At 41.1% G+C, this 20,060-nt stretch overlaps 1 protein-coding gene across 5 annotated transcripts in view; it reads left to right on the plus strand.

Moving 5' to 3' along the window:
• Window positions 1–20,060, plus strand: part of DOCK7 (dedicator of cytokinesis 7) — a 139,910-nt gene that overhangs the window by 24,237 nt on the left and 95,613 nt on the right. For all 5 annotated transcript variants that reach the window (XM_048860668.2, XM_048860669.2, XM_075131784.1 and 2 more), the window contains exons 3-9: window positions 7,986–8,161; window positions 8,417–8,485; window positions 11,453–11,582; window positions 11,693–11,905; window positions 12,345–12,430; window positions 15,898–15,964; window positions 17,459–17,608. In XM_048860668.2, coding sequence (XP_048716625.2) covers window positions 7,986–8,161; window positions 8,417–8,485; window positions 11,453–11,582; window positions 11,693–11,905; window positions 12,345–12,430; window positions 15,898–15,964; window positions 17,459–17,608 — 891 coding nt within the window. The remainder of the gene's footprint in view (window positions 1–7,985; window positions 8,162–8,416; window positions 8,486–11,452; window positions 11,583–11,692; window positions 11,906–12,344; window positions 12,431–15,897; window positions 15,965–17,458; window positions 17,609–20,060) is intronic.

Genomic DNA, 20,060 nt, shown 5'->3' on the forward strand with positions numbered 1-20,060 from the left:
GTGCAGTGATGTGTTTTTCCCCCCCGTACTATTTCTGAAGGAGAGGAATTTAGAAAAATGGGGAGGAAATGAGAAAGGGGGGCTGCTCTGTCAAGCTGTGCACACGTGTAACTTGGTGGTGGAACTTTTGGTTCAAATGTTAGGTGCTCTGGGACAGTGCTCCTTAGGGTATATGAAAATTGAAACTGCCGGTGTGGGGGTGGTGGGCAGAAGGAAGGATAGCACATTTTAAACCCAAAATGTGTGTGTGTGTGTAAAATTTTATATATATATATATATAAATGATCATTCAAACAACCTTAACTTTACCCCTGTTATGCTACCCTTGAGAACAGCCAAAAATTCTAACAACCTTTGTCCTTCCTGCATGTAGGTTCAGTTTAGTAATGCCCAGGGGAATCAGGATTGTACATGGATAGGGTTCTGGACTGAGAATCAGGAAACCTCAGTTCTATTCCCAGCGGTGCCACTGGCTCATTCTGTGACCTTGGCCCAGTTATTTAACCTTTCTGTGTCACGATTTCCCAGTTTGTAAAATGGAGAGAATAATACTTATTCACCCTTCATGAAGTGCTTTGAGGTCTATGGATGCACAGCATTATATACATACCTAGTTAGTTAGTTAACAGCTCTGCCCTTCTGTACAGCTATATACAGTCCATGGAAGAATTCCTAATTATCCAAATAGCATACTACATACAGCTATGCCACTTGTTGCCACTTGTACAAGTGTAAAACAGAGCTAGTATGTCTACAGGTATATACCTCCTAATCTGGTATGATGAAATTATGATTTAGTATTAGGGTGATGTTTGTAGGGAGCCACTTAAAATCAGTTGTCTATGGTTCACATTTTCAAAATCCACCTGCAAGCTGTATAATTGCAGTGTCATTTTCTAAAAACTAAGGTTAGAGAGGGAAATAGATGGTTAATGGTGTTAAGGGGGAATGTTAATGGTGTTAAGGGGGAAAGTTAAGGTTGTTTGGGTGACTGTCATGGTGAATTTCTTTACTTCTAAAATACTCTGTGTTTTGTTTATATTGTGGAGACTTAACTGGAATTTCCAGACTTTCTAAAGTTTCTGGACCTCAGCCTCAGCTCGTGTGAGCTGGCATAGCTCAATTCACTTCAGTAGAGATACACCAATTTACATTTGCTGAAGATTTAGCCATGTGAATTTTGAGAAAATTAGTGGTCTTTAAGGGTTTTTTGGCTGCAGTAAGAGAGATTCTTTTAACAGTAACTCTAGGTTAACAAAGTCTTTTACCTGCAAAGTTTCTTGTTGTTAAGAGAGAGGATTAAGAAGTGGAGCCTCTAGGTGGGGATAGGAAAACTTTGAGAAACTAACTTCCAAGATGCAAATTAAATGTCTGTTCCATTGTCTCAGATCAGTGGGTGGAATTTTACATGTAAGTTTTCTCCAGTGGAAGATGTGGCCTGAATGAAAAATGTGTGTCTGGCCTGAACGACAAGCGGAAGTAGCAGTGAAAAATTCTTGAATACTGATTGTTTTTTATATGACTCATATTAGGATATTCAGTCTAGTCAAAGAGCTTTCTCAGATGTGCCAAATAATTCTTGAGACACTGTCAGTTATTTTTTTAACTCTTTTTGGAAAACTTATTTTTAATATTTCATTTTCATAGTAGGTGTGTGTGTGTACAAAATACAGTACTGTAATTTCATGAGCTCAGACTAGGAGGTTTATCCAGTGTATCCAGTTTACACAGTTTGTATTCTGTCCTTCTCCATCTGACAAAGTGACATTTTTGTACCATTCTGGGAAAAATCTTTTATAGTAAAATCTTGTGCCACCTCCATGGCCGTGCCCAGGTCATAATCATGTGGAATTGCTGCTTAAAAATCTGTATAAGACCATTCTTTAGGGACTGCCTACATTGTTAAATTAGTACAAAAACTTTCTCTGTTTCGAAACCGATATTTTAAAAGAAGAACAATATGCTACTGTGGGACACAGTTACAGCGGTATTAAGGTGCTTACACCTGTATTGCTTATTCATGTAAATTTTCATAAATAAGACCTTGTCTACACACAAATCATATCACTTTAATTAAAGTGGTGTGGTGCAACCTTCCTTGGGTGGACCTACTTATGTTTGTATAAAGGTGCTTATACTGGTATAGCTTATTCCTGTACAGGAAGGGGAATAAGGGACATTTATATGGGTAGAACTGTACCAACACTAGGGCTTGTACAGGTTTAACTATGTTGGTATCAGTAGTGTAGTTGGTTTTACCCACTTTTCGTCTGGGGAATATGGAATTTAGTTTGGGAATTTACTGACTTTTCATCTGGGGAATATGGAGTTCAGCTAAGATTAATTTACCCATTTCTTTTTTTTACCACTGCATCATTGATTGCTATAAAAATTGCCCCTGAATCAACATAATTGAATCAATACAAAAGTTGTATGTAGCCCATGCTTTAGAAGCATGCTTGTATGCTGGCTATGGGTAAGTGGCAGAGGGTATAACATTTTTTATTAAAGCTAATGTTAAAAAATTGTATAATACACAGGTTAAGAAAAGAATATTTGTACATCTGGGTATAATGCTTAGATTATCCGCAAATACAAAGGTTCCTTTTAAAGTCATAAGATACATGTAATGCATAATCAGCAATCACCCAAATTTAGGTGAATGCATTTAAGAATACAATTTAGATATTAGCATACAAGTATTTGGGTACATCACTCATGAAAAGTTATTCAGAGACTTGGCTGTGGAAAGCAAATATAGCAATGAGTGAAGATTGTCTCTCAGTAATTGAGAATTTAGGGTTGGTTGTACATTTAGATAATACAATCCAGGAGGAAAGTATTTCAGTTACTTTCCTGTCTGCACTTCTAATTGGCATTCCAGCTCATCCCTCCTGGTATTGCCGATGTCCGGTGATGCATTCTATGTATATGTCCCTCGACCATCTGATGATGTCCAGCACCATGAGTTGCCATATCAGCCGAGCATAGTCTTGACCGATTCTGCATTCTTTCAACACTCACTAGTTACTGGGGTCCCATGCGCCCAAGGCTCCAACGAACAGCCCGTGTGTCTGAACCTGGTAACCCTAGCCCTCTTCGGCCAGAGGGGTGTATTTCTCCACCTCTCGAGCTTGGGCATCATGGAAGGCTGGGGTCCTGTTCTCGAAGGGCACTGTATCTACACTGCAGTGTAAGCCCAGGTTTAGTGGGACTCAATTCAGCAGAGCCTGAGTTTGAGAACCCCAGAGCTTGAGTATCTACATTGATTGCCAACTCTAGGTTAAGAATTTTTTTAACCCGGGCCTCCAACAGTATGCAGACGTGAGTCCAATCAACTGTATCCCAGACTTCCGAGTGCCCTCCAAAAATGTGGCCATTCTATCCCTTTCTTCATGGGGCAGTGCGGGAAAACTGTCCACCCTACACATTACAGGAAGTTTGAATAGTCTCCCAGCACATCCTGACGTGCTGTCATTTTGGTCTGTGTGCTCCCAGCAACCGGAGCCAGCAATATGCAGGAGTCAGCATTTGAAGAACTTCTCTCGCTTGAGCTTTCACTTCTGTGTCAGGAAATGGGCAGAGCTTCCACAAGGTGCTGGTGGATATTCTGGCAGTGTTTCCTGACCCACTGAAGGCACGTGACAAAGCTAATGGCAAAGCAGGTGGAGGAGAAGGAGGACACAGGACCATCAAATTGGCTGATGCTCCTGAGGGCACTTGGTATATCTGCCAATGCCCCCTATGTCGACCAGTGCTTACGTAGACCATAAGCATGGACTGGGGGACAACATCGTTTTGCAGACCAGGGATGGCCAGGAGTGGATCCAGCGCTTTTGCATGAAGAAAACTACATTTCTGGAACTCTGTGAGCAGCTTGCCCCAACCCTCCAGCATAAAGACATGTGTATGAGGGCAGCCATGCCGCTCTAGAAACGCGTTGCTATAGCTGTCTGGAAGCTGGCTACCCCAGATTGCTACAGGTCTGTTGCCAACCAGTTTGGTGTTGGAAGATCAGCTGTGGGTAGGGTGGTGGCAGAGCCAGTGCACTCAGCCAGAAAGTTTACCTGCCACAGCCGGAGCTGGATGCACCTGGGCAACAGAAGTCAGAGATGCTTTGTGCTGCCACATTAGGGACTTGCATGGGCCAGTGGAAGAGGGGGGAATAGTAGCTTTTATGAATGTGCCTGTGGGGGATAGGGGCTGAATGCTTGAGAGGGGTTTCAGTGCCTGGGGGGTTGATTGCCATGCAATATACTTATGAATGACCTGACCATTTATCAAATGGGGGGTAGAGGAAGGTTGATTCACAGTATGAGTTGATGTAAGGAAGTGATTGATGTATTGACCGATGTAACTAATTGTATTGAGAAACAGTGTTTGTATACAAATTCCGAATTTTCCCTGATGGTGTGTTCATCTTTATTATCTGAAATACACATTGTGAGAGCTGATGCAGTGATAGCAATACACTTTATAAACTATTATTAGAAAAGTACAATATTTACCCCCTGCCAGGCAGACCAGCTGCCATCTCCACACCAAAACACCGGTAACAACACAGCCTCAAAAAAAGTGCATGAACAAATGCAAACAGTAAAACCGTGTATAAGACAGAGCCACTACTGTTTCGTGTCCCTGGCTCCCCATTCTCCTTTCCGTTCCTTCCATGTTTGCTGTCCGCTTGGTACCAGGGGAGGAGGGTGGAAGCAGTCACAGGGGATGGGGTCAGTATGGAAGACTGCATGGGACACAGTTGCCCTGCCCAGCTGCTCCTAAGGTCTGACTGCATGGGCCACCCAGGCATGGAGTTGTCCAAGGTTTTCCTGGACTGCATCCCAGGGTACCATGCAGGGGACTCAGGCTGTGGTGTAGGTGCAACAGGAGCCAATGCTCTTCTGACTGTTAGTTGTAGCAGCTGCTCCAAAGTTCTTTCTGCTGAGCTCTGGCATCCTCCTTTAGTTGCCATTCCTGTTCCAGGAACTGTGAAGGAAGTGCCCGCTCCCCCGCTGAAACCCTGTCCTCAAGCTGCGCAACCAGCCTGAGTCTTTCCCCTCTCCTCTTGCCCGTGCCTTTCCTCTTGCCATCAGTCCCTCTGTCTTTGGTACTGGGTCTGCTTGTTGGCCCTGTCCAGAACTTCAACTACAAGTTCACCATGGAAATGCTTCCTCTTGGAACGGTCCGTGAAGGTGTGTTGGCCCGGGCTTCTGCTGCAATGTGGGGGAGCTGTGAAGGTGCTGCAGGCTGTAGAGGTCAAAGGGCCTTGGAATAGGACAAGACACACAGAGTTAGTGTCAGTGCAGAAAAAATCCTTGTGGAATATCAAGGACATGAAATGTTACTGTTGACACCTGAACTTCAATATATTGTGAGAGGGCTGCTTCAGACCACAGAAGCTCCCTGGACACAGCCGGGTTCATCACAGCGAAAGAAGTGCAGAGACAATGGTAAGTAAAAAATCACAGCTGCTTTTTTATTTTCCTAAAAATTGCAAAACAGATTTATAAATGGAACACATTTCCATTGTCCCCAGCTCCCCAGTTCACTGTTTTCAGGCAGCACGTTACACGTACCACGCTGAGTGTTTACAGAGTAGCGTCCTTACAGGCATGGCAATGTAAGGCTATTATTTTTGACAAACAGGAAAGATCTGTGCCTTTCCAGTAAAAAATCACTTTTCAAGGCTTTTTTTACTGTTTGCATTTCCTAGTTACCATTTTGAATTCCACGTGGTGGAAGTGGGTGGGTAGGCTGGGGGGACACCAAGACGCTGGCATACAATCCATCATCAGCAGATATATGTTGCTAGCCGGGGCTTGTAATAACTTTTGCATTGGTTCATAGAATGGAAATTCCTCCCGTTTCTGTATTAATAAACATACCAGGATCTGCGGCAGCTTCTGTCCCTTCTGTTTCTGATGCCAGTTCCATCGCTGGCTGTTCCTCGGGGGGAGGGAGAGAACGTCAAAAAGTGGCTCAGAGTAAAGCCCCAGGATATGCTGCAGCTGCTCCTGTGGCAAAGCTTCCTCGGGGACTGGTGTCAGCAGCAGAGTCATTTCACTAGCTTCATTCGGCACCTGCTGCTGGCTTCCATCAGTTCCCATGCTGGATTCTGGGGCCAGCAGGTCACCAACTTTGCTAACCAGGTCATCATGCAGCGCCATTGGCTTTGTGCTCAGTGCACTACCCAGCACCTGGTCAAACTCCTCATAAAATGGGCAGGATGTCTGTGAGTTGCCCGAGGTGCAGTTCTGGTCCCCAGTTTTCTGGTCCTTGGTCCTGAGCTGCTTAATTTGCTCCCTGCACTGGTTACCAGTCCAGTAAATTCCCAACACTGCCAGCTTCTTTGCTATTGGCTGGTATGTGTGGTCATTCCTGGTACTCTTACTGCCGTCCACTGTTTTGCGGGCCTCGCACCTGAGATTAACCACAATCTGGCTGTGCACCCGCGACCATGAAGCAGGGTGCTTTGCGGAGGACTGCTTCTGGTCAGTCTCCATTGCAAACACAACAGGTTCTCCAAAGGTGTGTGTGCAGCTCAGCAGTTAGGAAAAAAAAATATGGAAGGGTTAAACGCTGACTCGCTGAGCTGCTGCACTACAGTAAGGGGGCTTGCTTCCATTTCCCTGAAGTCACTTGGTGATTCTTAGGATAGAGAGGACAGAGGAAGTTGGCCCATGGGATTGTGGGATACTTTTGGTGGACTCCCAGGACCCGAGTCTGGAGGAGGGAGTCTACACTGCAAAGCAATAGTGGTTGAGCCCTGGGTCCCAGTTTAACTTGAGCTCAAACCCTCCATCCTCCTGGGGTTCTAGGACCCTGTGTCTGAGCCTGAGTCCAAGACGGAAGAGAGGTTTGGGCTCAAGCCTGAGTCTGAGCCTGGGCTTACATTGCAGTGTAGACATACTCCTTGGGTGTTGACAGTAGGTCCAGCTTGTGCCCCCCCAAAAACCCTTAGCGAGGTGGCGTTTGCATATGCATTAAAAAAACTGGTTGGTGTGCACTGCTGGAAGACACTCAGATACTATGACGATAAGTGTGATATAAGAACCAATACAGAATAGGATATAGTCCAGAATAGATCAATAGAGGCAGGTAGCTTTCATTTTGGAGACTTTTCCATTTGAGAATCTGTGAGGAGTCATTCTTTTTCGTACAGAGTACATTCCCTATCCAGGTTATAACCATTTTCAGATCAGACATGTTTTTGGGCCTATACTATCTGATGGTTGTGTAGGGGATATGGAACACTGTTAATTTTGGAGATCACATGCTGTCAAGGGATAGCCACGTGTCGGAATCTGCCATTCATGTTGCTGTGGTTGGTGCAAATCCTACAGATCTTACACAAGTAAAACTGCTTTGGGGAGCTGGGGAAAAGACTACAGGATTTAGTGCATAGTAAATGAATCTAATTTACTCTTCAGTATAAGTCCGTGGGACTCTTTTTGAGGGGGAAGAGTAGATTATGTTTTGCATTCCCGAGGGAAGACATTTACATGGAGACAGTGTTAGCTTTCATAGGGGTGTTCCCTTCACTGTTTATAGTGATTTAGCAACTGTATCTGCATTCCCCAGGGTAAATGAGTTCTGTGTGTCTCTTGAGTCAAAGAGTGACCTTTGGTGGTAGTTCAGATTTGTGGGTAATCAAAGAGAAAGTGACAGATCACCAGTAATAAAATGAGAGATTTACTTTTGAGTTAAACTAATGAATTTCCAGCTCTTATGGAAAATGTGGTAGAAGCAATGTCAGTGATACTATAATGATTAGCATAATATACATACCAGGAGAGGTAGCTGGATAAAACATAGGGTGTGAAAATTAGCTTCATACTGTATGTTGGTTAAGACTAACTGCAGTCTGGCAATAGACCAAGCTGCTGTTTTAATTGGGAGGTCAATCTGGTTTTAAAAGTGCAGTAGAAAATAAGACTTGCTTTTGATTGTTCTCATTAAAAACTCTCCCACGGCTTGACTTCTCTTAGGTTCCACTTACGGAAGCTGTGGATCCAGTGGATTTGGAAGAATATCTTATTACACATCCGCTTGCAATGGATTCCGGGCCTTTGAGGGACTTGCTTGAATTTCCTCCAGATGATATTGAAGTTGTGTACAGTCCTCGAGAATGTAGGACTCTTGTGTCAGCTGTACCTGAAGAGAGGTAAGGTGCAGAAAACTGCAGGCCTGACCTGCAAACACATGTATCTTTTCACATGGAAGTGGACCCCATTGAGTTCAAAGGAGCTGCTTGGGGTATAAGTGTTTGCGAGGTGGGGGCCAAATTTTTCTTTTACAATAACTTCTTCCATGTGCGTGTAAAAGATCGTACTTTAATATACTATGAAGTGAAAAGTCGATATGTCATTAGAAAAATTAAGTTTTTGTGATTTGAAGAGATTGTCTTATTCTTTTACAGTGAAATGGACCCTCATGTGAGGGATTGTGTAAGAAGTTACACAGAAGATTGGGCAATTGTGAACAGAAAGTAAGTTACAATGTGATATTTATCATTTTGATTTAAGGTCCTGATCTTTCAAGGTGGATTCTGGTATGAGCAAACAGAATGATAACTGCAAACCTACATTTTCAGAAGTGACTAGGATTTTGGGTGCCTCTCCATATTTGGCTTCCTAAACCAAGTGAAGTGGATGCTCAACACATTCTGAAAATCAGGCCCTTCTAAGGTATCTGATATTCCATGCCCAGAATCTGAAGCACCAGAAATCCTTTTTGTCATCAGTGATAACTTCCTTTAGGTATTGGACGGTAGGAAAAAATTAGGGAATATAAACATGCAGGTCAAATCTCTCTCTCACTCTCTCGGCATCAATTTCTTACAAAAAGAAAATAGGTTTGGGAAGGTTTAGTGTACACTTTTGGTGGGTGAGCATTTCTGTAGTAAAGGTGTCTAAAGTAATAATCATGTGTTCTTAAAGAGGTTCTGCAGTTGTACATTACTTTAAAAATGCTTAGTAATATTTAAACTCTACCAACATTTACATAATGCTTTGACTTAACTGTTTAGAGCCTGAACATAAATTGATTAATTTATGCAAATCAGTAGGAAAATGTCTGGGTAGCTTTTCTTTTAAAAGTGTGTCTTGAATGACTAAAGTTCTGGCAACTATAAAAGAATCACGGCCAAGGAGCAAGTGATCCGTGTGATGCTACATCACCTAAAAATGACGCTACGATAGCTGTTGCCATGTCCTTGTGGCAGCTGCTACAGTTCACTGGATTTAATATTGTCCCAAGCACCACTGTAGGGAATGCTGAAGACTTGCTTTTCAGAGATAGCATAGCCTAAGAAAAACAAGGTCTGTAATTTAAAAAAAAAAAAGGGGGGGGGCCTTTATTTACTCACTGTGTTTGTAAGCAAATAGTCTAGTTTCCGCCATATACTGGGGCAGCATAACCCACATAGCCAGCAGACATGCATCACTAAATTTAACAAAGGTTTTCACCGTTTCCAAATGTGCATGTCTAAATGTTGCCCTCCCCTATGTGGGTGCACCAGAGAGGGAAAGAGTGCAAGGAGTACTACCCCACTCATACAGGAAGCAAACAAGTCTGACTCCCAACACTGGGTATTCAGAATAGACATAGCCACTGGAGGTTAACAGCACAAAATTAGGTGTGTCTGATTGGGTGAGGACAAGGCCTGGCTCTCACTCCCACGTTGTGGACCCAGGTGGCTGCCCTGAGGAAAGCGTTCCCTGTACAGATTAGCATGCTGAGTGCCCAAGAGACATTGTGTCTTTCAAAGGCATAATGTCTCCAACCTCTGCCATGGAAGTGGTGAGCCTCCTCCCACTCCTTGGCACAACTCGGTCTTGCTAGAGGCATCACTAAGCCCTTTGAGACCAGAAGGAGCACAGACAAAATTACCCTCCCAGATTGTGGTCCAGCTGATGCATACTAGCCACCAATTGCTGGAGGTAACATCCCCCCTCCACCTCCACCTCCACCCTCTGCAGAGGGTATGCTCTATCACCACAGCAAAGTGGTGGTGGGGGCTCGGAAGGCCTGATCCTACAAGTGTGGAGCAGCTCCTGGAAGTGCTGAGTGCACCCAGTTCCCCTTACCTACAGTTGAGGGTGCTCTGCACCTTCAGGAACTGATAGGAATCTTGCAGATTGAACCCTCAGTGCAGTTCCAACAGTGCAGATGAAACACTGGTGGGAGACAGCGTGTGTCTTGCCTGAATAAGGGCTGCAGGGTTGTGTGTGAAGCGGGAGAAGAGTCTGACTGCCTAGTTGGGAGGGACCGAGTTTAAATCTCAAAGTTTGGTCGCTTGCTCTATGGGTTGTCAGGGTTATGACTGCTGCAGGAGTACCTTGCTGTACATGAAAAGGGGCAGTAACAGACTTGCTCATAAGCAGTCCCTTCAGGTCAGTGGTTAGAGTGGCATTGACTAGCTTTGGTTGGAGCTAAATCCAGCCCTTCTTATCTAGATTAGAAGGATGCTATAAAAAGGGGCTTCTGACATGTCTCCCTTCTGATCCTGCAGAACCTAATGGGGGAGAAATCCCTTATTCCAATATCTTTGTTTGCAGTTCTCTGTGCCCAGAGCATTTAGTGGGCCCTTGGTTCTCTTGAGTGCGTGCTCTAATTGTAAACACATTTTCTCTAATTATCTGAAAAAATAATAGGGTTTCCTAATGCTGACCTTTGCAGTAATTTGCTACCCTACACTGGAGGCAGCAATCCTAGAAAGCATTGAATGAAGCTAAGATTAAAACAAATTTTACTTTTATCAGCTAAGCCGTGATTGAAATGTAATACTTTTGAGTCTTTGGTAAGACTCAAAAGTATTACACCACATTTTACCCACATTCAGATAATCTGGGTAAAACATTGTGTAGCTAACTGATAAATTGTAATAGTACCAGGGCCTGTATTATTCAAATTTCATTGGAATTTGAGGTCCCTCAGCATATTACTCAGCACTTCATAGGATCAGACCTGAAGTTGGCCCTTAGATTTCAAAACATCCATGTTTTCCCTAGCCTGGTTATCTGTGTCCCTGATAAAACCCCAAAGGCTGTTCATCCCCATGCTTTTAGCCAGTTTAACCCACTCTGCCTTTAGGTCCAGCTTTAAAATCACCATATTTTCCACCCAGGTTACTTGGGCTTACATAGGATTTCCTTTCAAAGCTAGTCAGTATTGTTTTGTATCTTAAAGCAGTCATATTGCTGTGGAGTGACATGAATCATTCCCAGTCCAGTGTAGAGCAAGAAGTGACCGGGAGAACGGGAAATAAACCTGAGTCTTCCACACAGCAGCACACATCATTACAAGCTTACTGTTAAGCATGACAACAAATATTTCTGGGAGTGATTTATAATTTAAAATGGTGCTGAGATAATACTGTATATGCTCAAGTATGCTTGTTTGGAGATGGGGGTGAGAAGGATAAAAATTACTTGAAATATTCTGTTTTGAATAGATATCACAAACTGGGAACCGGATTTAATCCCAACACATTAGACAAACAGAAAGAGAGGCAAAAAGGGCTCCCCAAACAGATCTTTGAGTCGGATGAAGCTCCAGATGGCAACAGTTACCAAGATGAACAAGTAATGTGCCTTAAAACCCTGCCATGTAAAAGCTACATGATAGCCATGTTTTAAAAATATGACTCCTTCCCTATTGCATTATTAATTACATTTAATTTGTTAAATCTCAGGATGACCTTAAAAGACGTTCAATGTCAATAGATGATACTCCACGGGGCAGCTGGGCATGCAGTATTTTTGATCTGAAGAACTCCCTTCCTGATGCTCTCCTTCCAAACCTACTTGACCGAACCCCAAATGAGGAAATCGACCATCAAAATGATGATCAGAGGAAGTCAAACAGACACAAGGAGCTTTTTGCATTGCATCCAGCACCAGATGAGGTATTTTGAGTGAATGTGGAGTAAACTAGTCTAGAAAGAAAACATAAGGAGTAAGGGGAATGTGGGACAAAGTCAAATTACAATGGATTTAAAGTACTAAGGAAATAAGATCATCTCAATTTAATTTCCATAAAACTGTATTCCAATTTGCCTGTAATAGCATATGTTTTGAGCATGTGGACTAGCCAAGGATATTACTTTCCAAAGACCTTTTTTCTTTGTAGATCTCCAGTCCCCTATTATGTAGATACCCTAAATTAAATCCCGTAGCTCTTATTTATAGTCACAGTGAATGCAACATGCAGTTAAATCTTGAGGATTAAATTGTTACTTATGTTTTAGAAGAAAAAAAATCTGAACCTAGATTAGCGTTTTAATGATACTATTGGAGTGTAGCAATGACCCATGTGTAAATGACTGCTTCTCTGACAAATTCCAGGAGGAGCCTATTGAACGGCTTTGTGTCCCAGAAGTACCCAAAGAACATTTTGGTCAGAGACTTCTTGTGAAGTGTTTGTCTCTTAAGTGAGTATTATTTTAATATAGGGTCAAATTCAGCTGTTATACCAATGTTTAATGGGAGTAACTCTGTTGATTACCCCTTACTTAAAGGGACACAGTTAAGGTTGTTCTTAGGCTTAAAAAGGCATGTATTATATTGTCATTAGTTGTGCAATATTATGGAACTCATATCAGCCAATTTTATGTGTCAAACCTTTGTGGTAAGTGTGTGAAATGGAAAACACTCATGTTTCCCTGGCTCACTGTACATCCGTTGTAGACAAATCTGTCGACGTGCCCTATCACCTATCATGAGCCCATACATGCTCAATTTGTTACATTGGGCCTTGGAGTAAGTCAGGCATTTTGTTTTTTGCCCTGTAGCAAAGTTTTTTGTTGTTGTTGTTTTTTTTTAAATCACAATGAAAACATTGCTGCAGATTTTTAAGATAAGGCTTTACAGTGTGAGACAACTGGCAGGGTTATGTGAAGGTTCAGGCTCAACAACCTTGACTGTATCCTTTTAAAAGCTAAGTCTTTGTACACTTAGCAAGCTTTAACTGGAAGAACGGAAACCTGTTAAACAAGTTTAATGAAGTGAAGCTCCTGAATATAGGGTTACCTGCTGCTGGATCATTGCCTATAACTCTTCTCTATTAACACAAGGTAAAATTTTACTGTTATTCCCTTAGAGAAATAAAGTACAAAACTGATTTTCCACACTGCTGTATTCATCTTCTGTGTCCTCAGTTAGATCAAGCCTTCTTGTTAGAGAGCTCAAATTAGACTACATTGCCCCTCATAACTGAGACATATGTGGGACTTACCCCCTGCAGGTAAAACACTTCAGGGCCTGATGTAGCCTTAGAGATGAGCTGATATTTCAGCCTTTTATTTTACTGAGTGATGTCATGAGCTAGAACAAGATAATATGCAGTAGCAATGGAGCTATCTCTCCAAAAATAGCTGTATTTAATGGAAGTGAGTTAAATTTTAGAAATTAATGAGTTCTGCTATTTGAGGTTATCCTTTGTGTGTTAGTAAATTTATAGCAAATCTATCAAAACCATATTTGCCCCTAATACAAAGATTATTTGTACTTTGTGCTACTGTTTGTTATTTTTATGGCACCCAAAACTGTGCTAGATGCTTTGTGGTAGAGAGAGAGATGCGTGGGCCTTGCCCCAATGAGCTTACTGTTTAAAGCTACAGGTGATTTAATGAATGGTGGCAAACAAACAGCGGGGGGGGTGGGGAGGGGGATGAGGAAGGACAAGGGTAACAGCAATTAAAAAAACAAACCTCAAGCAGGACTGTAACCTGGGACCATTGTCAGGCTGAGCCAGACAGACCTTATTGCAAATGTAGGGAAAATTACCTTTCCTATGTTCTGCTCCAAGACATTCCACTCCTCATTGTTAGGAGCAGTGCAGAACTGTCAAGTTCAGATGCTCATGTTATGTATGATTCTTACAGAGAAATGATGCTGCATGCGGAGGTTTAGGGGCTCCTTCCTGCAAGGTGCTGTGTGCCTCCCATGAGCTGCTGAACGTGCTCCATCCCTATTTGCCTCATTCTGTTGATATAGCCCTCAGTACTGTGGTATTTGAATGCCTCCGAATCTTTTAACATATTTAGCATCACACCCCATTTTACAGAGAAGGAACTGAGGCACAGAGAGGCTAACTGACTTGCCCAACTTGTCACAGGAAGTCTGTGACAGAGCAGGGAATTGAACCCAGTTTTTCTCAATCCCAGGTTAGTGCCCTTACCACTTGGCCATCATTCCTTTCACAAGGAGCCGAGGCGACTTAGGTCTCCCGAGAGATGCTCAGAACTTTGTAGGACTAGCCCGTAAGAGCACCATGCTGCTCTCTGATACAGGAATCCAGATTGCTGCTTATCTATTAAAATATACCTTTGCTCTTGGGACCTTTCATTGATTTCAAAAGCATATACCACAGTGAACCAGACAGGTTCCAAAAGGGCACAGAGGATCTAACTAGAGAAGTGAACAATTACCCAACAGTAACTAACTTGAACAATCATTTGCTGTGTTCCCTTGCCAGTTATTTTTCACATATTTGTGTTGTGAATACTCAACGGCCTTGACTACATGGCCATGCAGCAAAGTCATAACTTTGAATAGTGGCATCAAACCTGTCATTGGAATGAAAGTAATTTCATCAATAGAGTATCATGATACTTCTGATGAAAGATGGACACTTAATTATTATTCACCATGATTATTTGTACTTTGTTAGAATCTTTAATCCAGGGATTTCTAAGATGCCATCAAATATAACAATATAATACCATCTGTAATAATAGATGGTAGATATTGCATACTATATATTTACAAATATAAACTACCATAAGGTAGGTGCTATTTTACCATTTTACAGATGGGAGGTTATCGGCCCAGAGAAATTAAGTGACTTGTCCAAGACCACATGTTGAGTCAGAGCTAGATCTGGGAATAAAAGAGATCTAGGTGCCAAATTCTCATGAAAGAAAAAAATTCAGATGCCAAGAGTTTTAAAAAAAATTGATGCAAATCCTTAGAAAAATTGTTTTTGGTTTTCTAACCAGCCATAGAGCTGGTCAGGAAATTTAGGCAAAAATGTTTCCATTGAAAATTGGAATCTTTTCAGATGAAATTGGTTGTGGGTAAGAAATTCTACCAATTCTAAGTTAGACGTTCTGAATCCCAGTCTCCTGCTCCAATCACTAGACACACAGCAACTCCTCCATATATCTTTTGAAAAAATTATCTTTTGATAATTCAGAAGCATGGCAAGAAAAGCTATACAAAGAATAAGAACTAGATTAATTTCTGTTTACAGAAGCTAAGGTTCCTCCATTTCCAATGGTCCAGCTATATCAGTTAATCATTTGCTTTTCTTCAAGGAAACCACTAGAGTGCTTTCCTTGGCTTCCAATAGCACCAGCAGATGATAACGAAATAAATAGCTTGAGTTTAGGATTCTGATCCTACACCACTGCAAATCAATGAGATCAGGATCAGCCCCTGGAATTCTTCCCTGATCAGTTGCTCCTAGGAAAGAAGAAATAGTCTAGTTTTCATTGCCTGCTGACAGCAGTTTCAGATTCCACTTGTGTATCTTTCCCTGAGATGCGAACTGAGGAAGAGAGAGAAGCCGGACAAAAAAGGATACTATTAAGTTTCATATATCCGGTAGTCAGACTGAGCTAATGCTGGTGGCTATCTAGTAACACTTTTTTGGTAGCCCCATGAGTGTCTGCAGAATTTGTTTTCATTTGAAAGAATTCTGTAATAAGATTCTGGTCCTTTTTGGGTATGTCTCCACAGCAAAGAAAAACCCACGGCTCGGGGTGTGATGCTGTTTAATTGCTGTGTCGATTTTCCAGGCCCTGGCTGGAGCCTGGGCTCTAGGACCCTGTGAGGTTTTTGTTTTTGAGTCAAACTCAAGTCAGATCAATTTATTTATTTGTCTCTTCCCTTAAAGATTTGAAATTGAAATTGAACCCATTTTTGCAAGTTTGGCTTTGTATGATGTTAAAGAAAAGAAAAAGGTATGTAGTTATTATTTTTTACTTACATGGTGACATGTTTGTGTATGGGGCATTAAAGATATGTGTCCAAAGCACTTATGGTTGAAGGCCCTGATCCTGCAAATACTTCCTATCATGAAGCCAATGGGACTACTTATGGTAGGAGGTACAACATCCAGTAGTAAAGTATAGGTTTCAGTTGCACTGCTCATATATTTAAACAAGTACATTTTGCAGGCTCAGGCACCCAGTTTATGGTATTACAGAAATTTCAAAAAGCTGCATTCTCTCTGTCTTTAATGACACATCAGTTAAAACATACATGATTTTCTAAAAATATGTAAGCAACTTAAATCTGCATATCTGTAAAGGGACACTGTCAGCTAGTTTCAGGTTCAAAATGTATGAATGGAAAATTTAAACTAAAAAATGATTTTTTTAAAAATAAAGATTTTTCTTTGAGTGATTCAAACATTGCCCTGGCATGTTGTCAATCCAAATAACATTTTGCTAGTGCATGAGAATAGGAAACTGACTAGAAACAAAACTGACCAGTCTGTTTTTGTAGTTCAAATTGAGTGAAATGCAAAGTGAACGGAGTGTAAATAGTGAGAAGTAAGCTAGATTTTGAAAATTCTTTTGGTTTTTATAATCCAAGATATTGTTAGTAACCAAGGTAAAGATATTTTTAAAAATAAAGTATATGTCTTATTTTGACACTGTCCCTTCAATGCTTGAATATCTCAAATAGTCTTTTTTAAATGTGAGTAGGTAGACTTTGTAAACTTTGCTTAATTTTTCAGTCACATTTCTCAGGCCAGTTTTGACCATCTTATCGTTTCAGTCATTTTCTTTCATGTAGTATGTTTGTGAAGTGGCTTTAGTGACCTCTACTGTTGATAATGGCATGTTACTCCTTTTGGCATTGGAATCTTACTACAGACACTGGTATTTGATGTCTCTGTGGAATGTTTCAGTGTACTAAGGTTACTCAGCCCCATGCCATGCAATTTTTGTGTTTCAGCCTAGACTGGGGACACTACTCTTTTATAGATACTTCCACTGCATGCATCCAATGAAGTGAGCTGTAGCTCAACGAAAGCTTATGCTCAAATAACTTTGTTAGTCTCTGGGGTGCCACAAGTACTCCTCGTTCTTTTTGCGATACAGACTAACACGGCTGCTACTCTGAAACCTTTCCTTCTCTGACACTTTGAAACTGTTGTAATAGTTAATCAAGGGATCATGTTTGAGAGAGGTACAGTAGGTTTTATAAATAACTTACATTGCTCTTTTCTTTTTGCATTCCTCTTCCCCTTATCATCTGCCTTTATGAGACTGTTTGTTTTGGACTTCAGACAATATGGATTGGTAATGTTATTTGCTAAATAAGTGATATCAACAGAGGGCATTGTGCAGTCTTTTTCAGGAATGTTTTCAAATTGCCGGGGGTGTTCGTGAAGAGTTCACTATTAAGTGTAACAAACATCTAGAGCTAGTTAACATTTCCCTTAGATTTCAGAGAACTTCTACTTTGATTTAAACTCTGAACAAATGAAAGGAATGCTGCGTCCTCATGTCCCACCTGCTGCCATTACCACTCTGGCCAGATCAGCCATCTTTTCTATTACTTATCCCTCTCAGGATGTTTTTCTGGTAATAAAGGTAAGAAGGGTGTGTGTGGGGTGTGTGTGTGTGTGAGAGAGAGAGAAATGTCATTGTTCCTTGTTTATTTTAAATAAAAAACTAGGACCTGTAGACCACACAGGCCTGTGACTCAAATGTATTCAGGCAAATTTTGTCCCTAGGAGATGGTCGTGGGGTGTTCCCATAGGAGCGTCTGAGAATTTGATTCATATCAATAGCTCTTTTTATGTTAAACATTTTTTATATCAGATACTCTCCAATGGAGAAGTAGGCTGGTTTTAATATTGAAAACCCTAGAAAACAGCTTAGTGCATAGCTTCTTTTTCGGGATTGCTATTTTCTGTGAAAGGAAACAGTTTGGTGGAGCGTTAAAATGATAGAGAAGCCACTGGGTAAAATTTAAAAAAAGAAGCATATGAGCCTAAGTACCATATTCAAAAGTGACCTAGGGCCAGATTTTCAAAGATATTTAGGCACCTAAAGATGTAGATAGGCACCTAGGAGCGTTTTCAAAACCATCTTATCAGGAGATTCCCACTGAAGTTCTACTGAGCCCCAGATAGCTAGATACTTAGGCATTGCTGCGCTGCAATGCCTAACTGATTTTGGAGCCTAAATCTCATTTTGAAAAGTGATTTAGACACTTGGGAGCCTAAATCCCTTTGAAGTTAATTAAATATAATTTTTTAATTGTGACCTAAGTATGTGGTGTGCCAATAATGTTGCATTTCATCCCACGATTCTATTGCCATTTATTGCCTAGTTAGTGTATCATTTTAACAGTTTCTCCTTTCACACACATGCATCTAGTTATCAAAAGCTCAGCTGTTGTATCTGTCTGTTGTATATGAAATAACTGTCTTTTTTATTTTTATTATTATTAATAATTATTCCCCTATTACTGATTGGAAGGCAAATATTGACTTCTATAGAAATTACTAAGAGGGTCATCTTACATTTGCTGCATGTCCTCTCTTTTCAGCATACATCTTATTTTTTAAATAAATGTTGAATCCTATTTAACGGTTGGAAGGGGGAGAGTTTCCTTAAATAGACTTCAAAGTTATTATGCACAGAGGCTTCAGTGTTCTAAAAAAGTATTCTGATTTGGTATTGAGTGTATATTTGAGGTGCTAATACATTTCATTCATAGTTACTTATACAGTGAAACCGCTTATATGTCAATTAATACATCCTAGTATGCTGTCTATAGCAGACTTTACAAAAGCTGACTTTACATAAGCTGCAAAAAACTAAAAAGGCTTGATCTTCAAACCTGGTCAGTAATTGAAAGAACCATATATGTCATGTAAGATATCTAAGTACCAGATCTGTGAGCATAATCAGGTAGATAAATATCGAAATTATATACATTGCATCTACTTTTTATTGGCACCTGCAAAATTGTGGGCCCCTGGAGGGAGGCTGGGATAAGGCCAGGTGGAAAATTAGACCTATAAAATGTAGTGTTGGTAACTTCAGGAATAAGGTGCGTGAAGATGAAAAACATTATTCCTCCTCTCATTTGGTTAGAAGAACACCCCAATGGGAGGGACATTCATTCCCCAGCTGGCTGAAATTGGCAATTGGATCAATTCTCTACCTCAGTCCCAGAATGAATTCTTTCCCATTGGAGAAAAGGGAATGTGACACGCCCTTTGTATTTACAGCCATTGGTTACATCACCCTATAGCAAGCCATCTGTTAAAAATTGATTCTGAATGTATGCACAGATAGATTAAGCTTTTGGAAGTAAGTTAATATGGTGGCTCAGTCAAAATTGTCCCAAGAAAGATCAAGGAGTTTGGTAATTTAGGTCATATTCTGATCTCAGATTTGCCACATGTGTCATTGCATATCTTGTAAAATCAGGGTCTGTGTTTGCACAGTAGCTGATTTTTACAAGCTGAGAGGCAGAGATATACACCATATAACTGAGATCAGGATCTAGCCAGAAGAGTTTGTGTTTGCACATTAGGACTTGTAAACCCAGTGAGGTAAGCACAGCTGGTAGCCATTTATTTAACAGTGACATTTTGATTTTTATCATGTGATAATAGTAAATAAGATAGAAAAATAGCTTGCCTTGTCAGTTGAATTTTCACATAGGTGTTAGCTTTGTTATGTATTATGAAATCACTAGCTATGCATTTGAACATTTCTAACTAATCATCCTAGCTAATCTGGGCATGCAAAGGATGATGGTAAATATTCTTCTTTATTATTTGTACTATGGTACTACCTAGCAGTCCTGGTCATGGGCCAGGCCTCGTTGTGCTAGGCACTGTACAAACAGAGAACAAAAAGATGCCCCCAAAGAGCTGACAGTCTAAGTAATGGCAAGTATGCAATGGTTAGCTTGTGAAGGCAGGGGTGCTTTTTAAACCAATTGATATGTCCCCAGCCCTCTTCACTGCTCATTCGTGTGAGCCACCTGTTTTGTCTCATCTCCTAGATTTCAGGCTCTTTG

The sequence above is a fragment of the Caretta caretta genome, chromosome 8 (assembly GCF_965140235.1).
Source record: "Caretta caretta isolate rCarCar2 chromosome 8, rCarCar1.hap1, whole genome shotgun sequence".
NCBI classification, from domain to species: Eukaryota; Metazoa; Chordata; order Testudines; family Cheloniidae; genus Caretta; species Caretta caretta.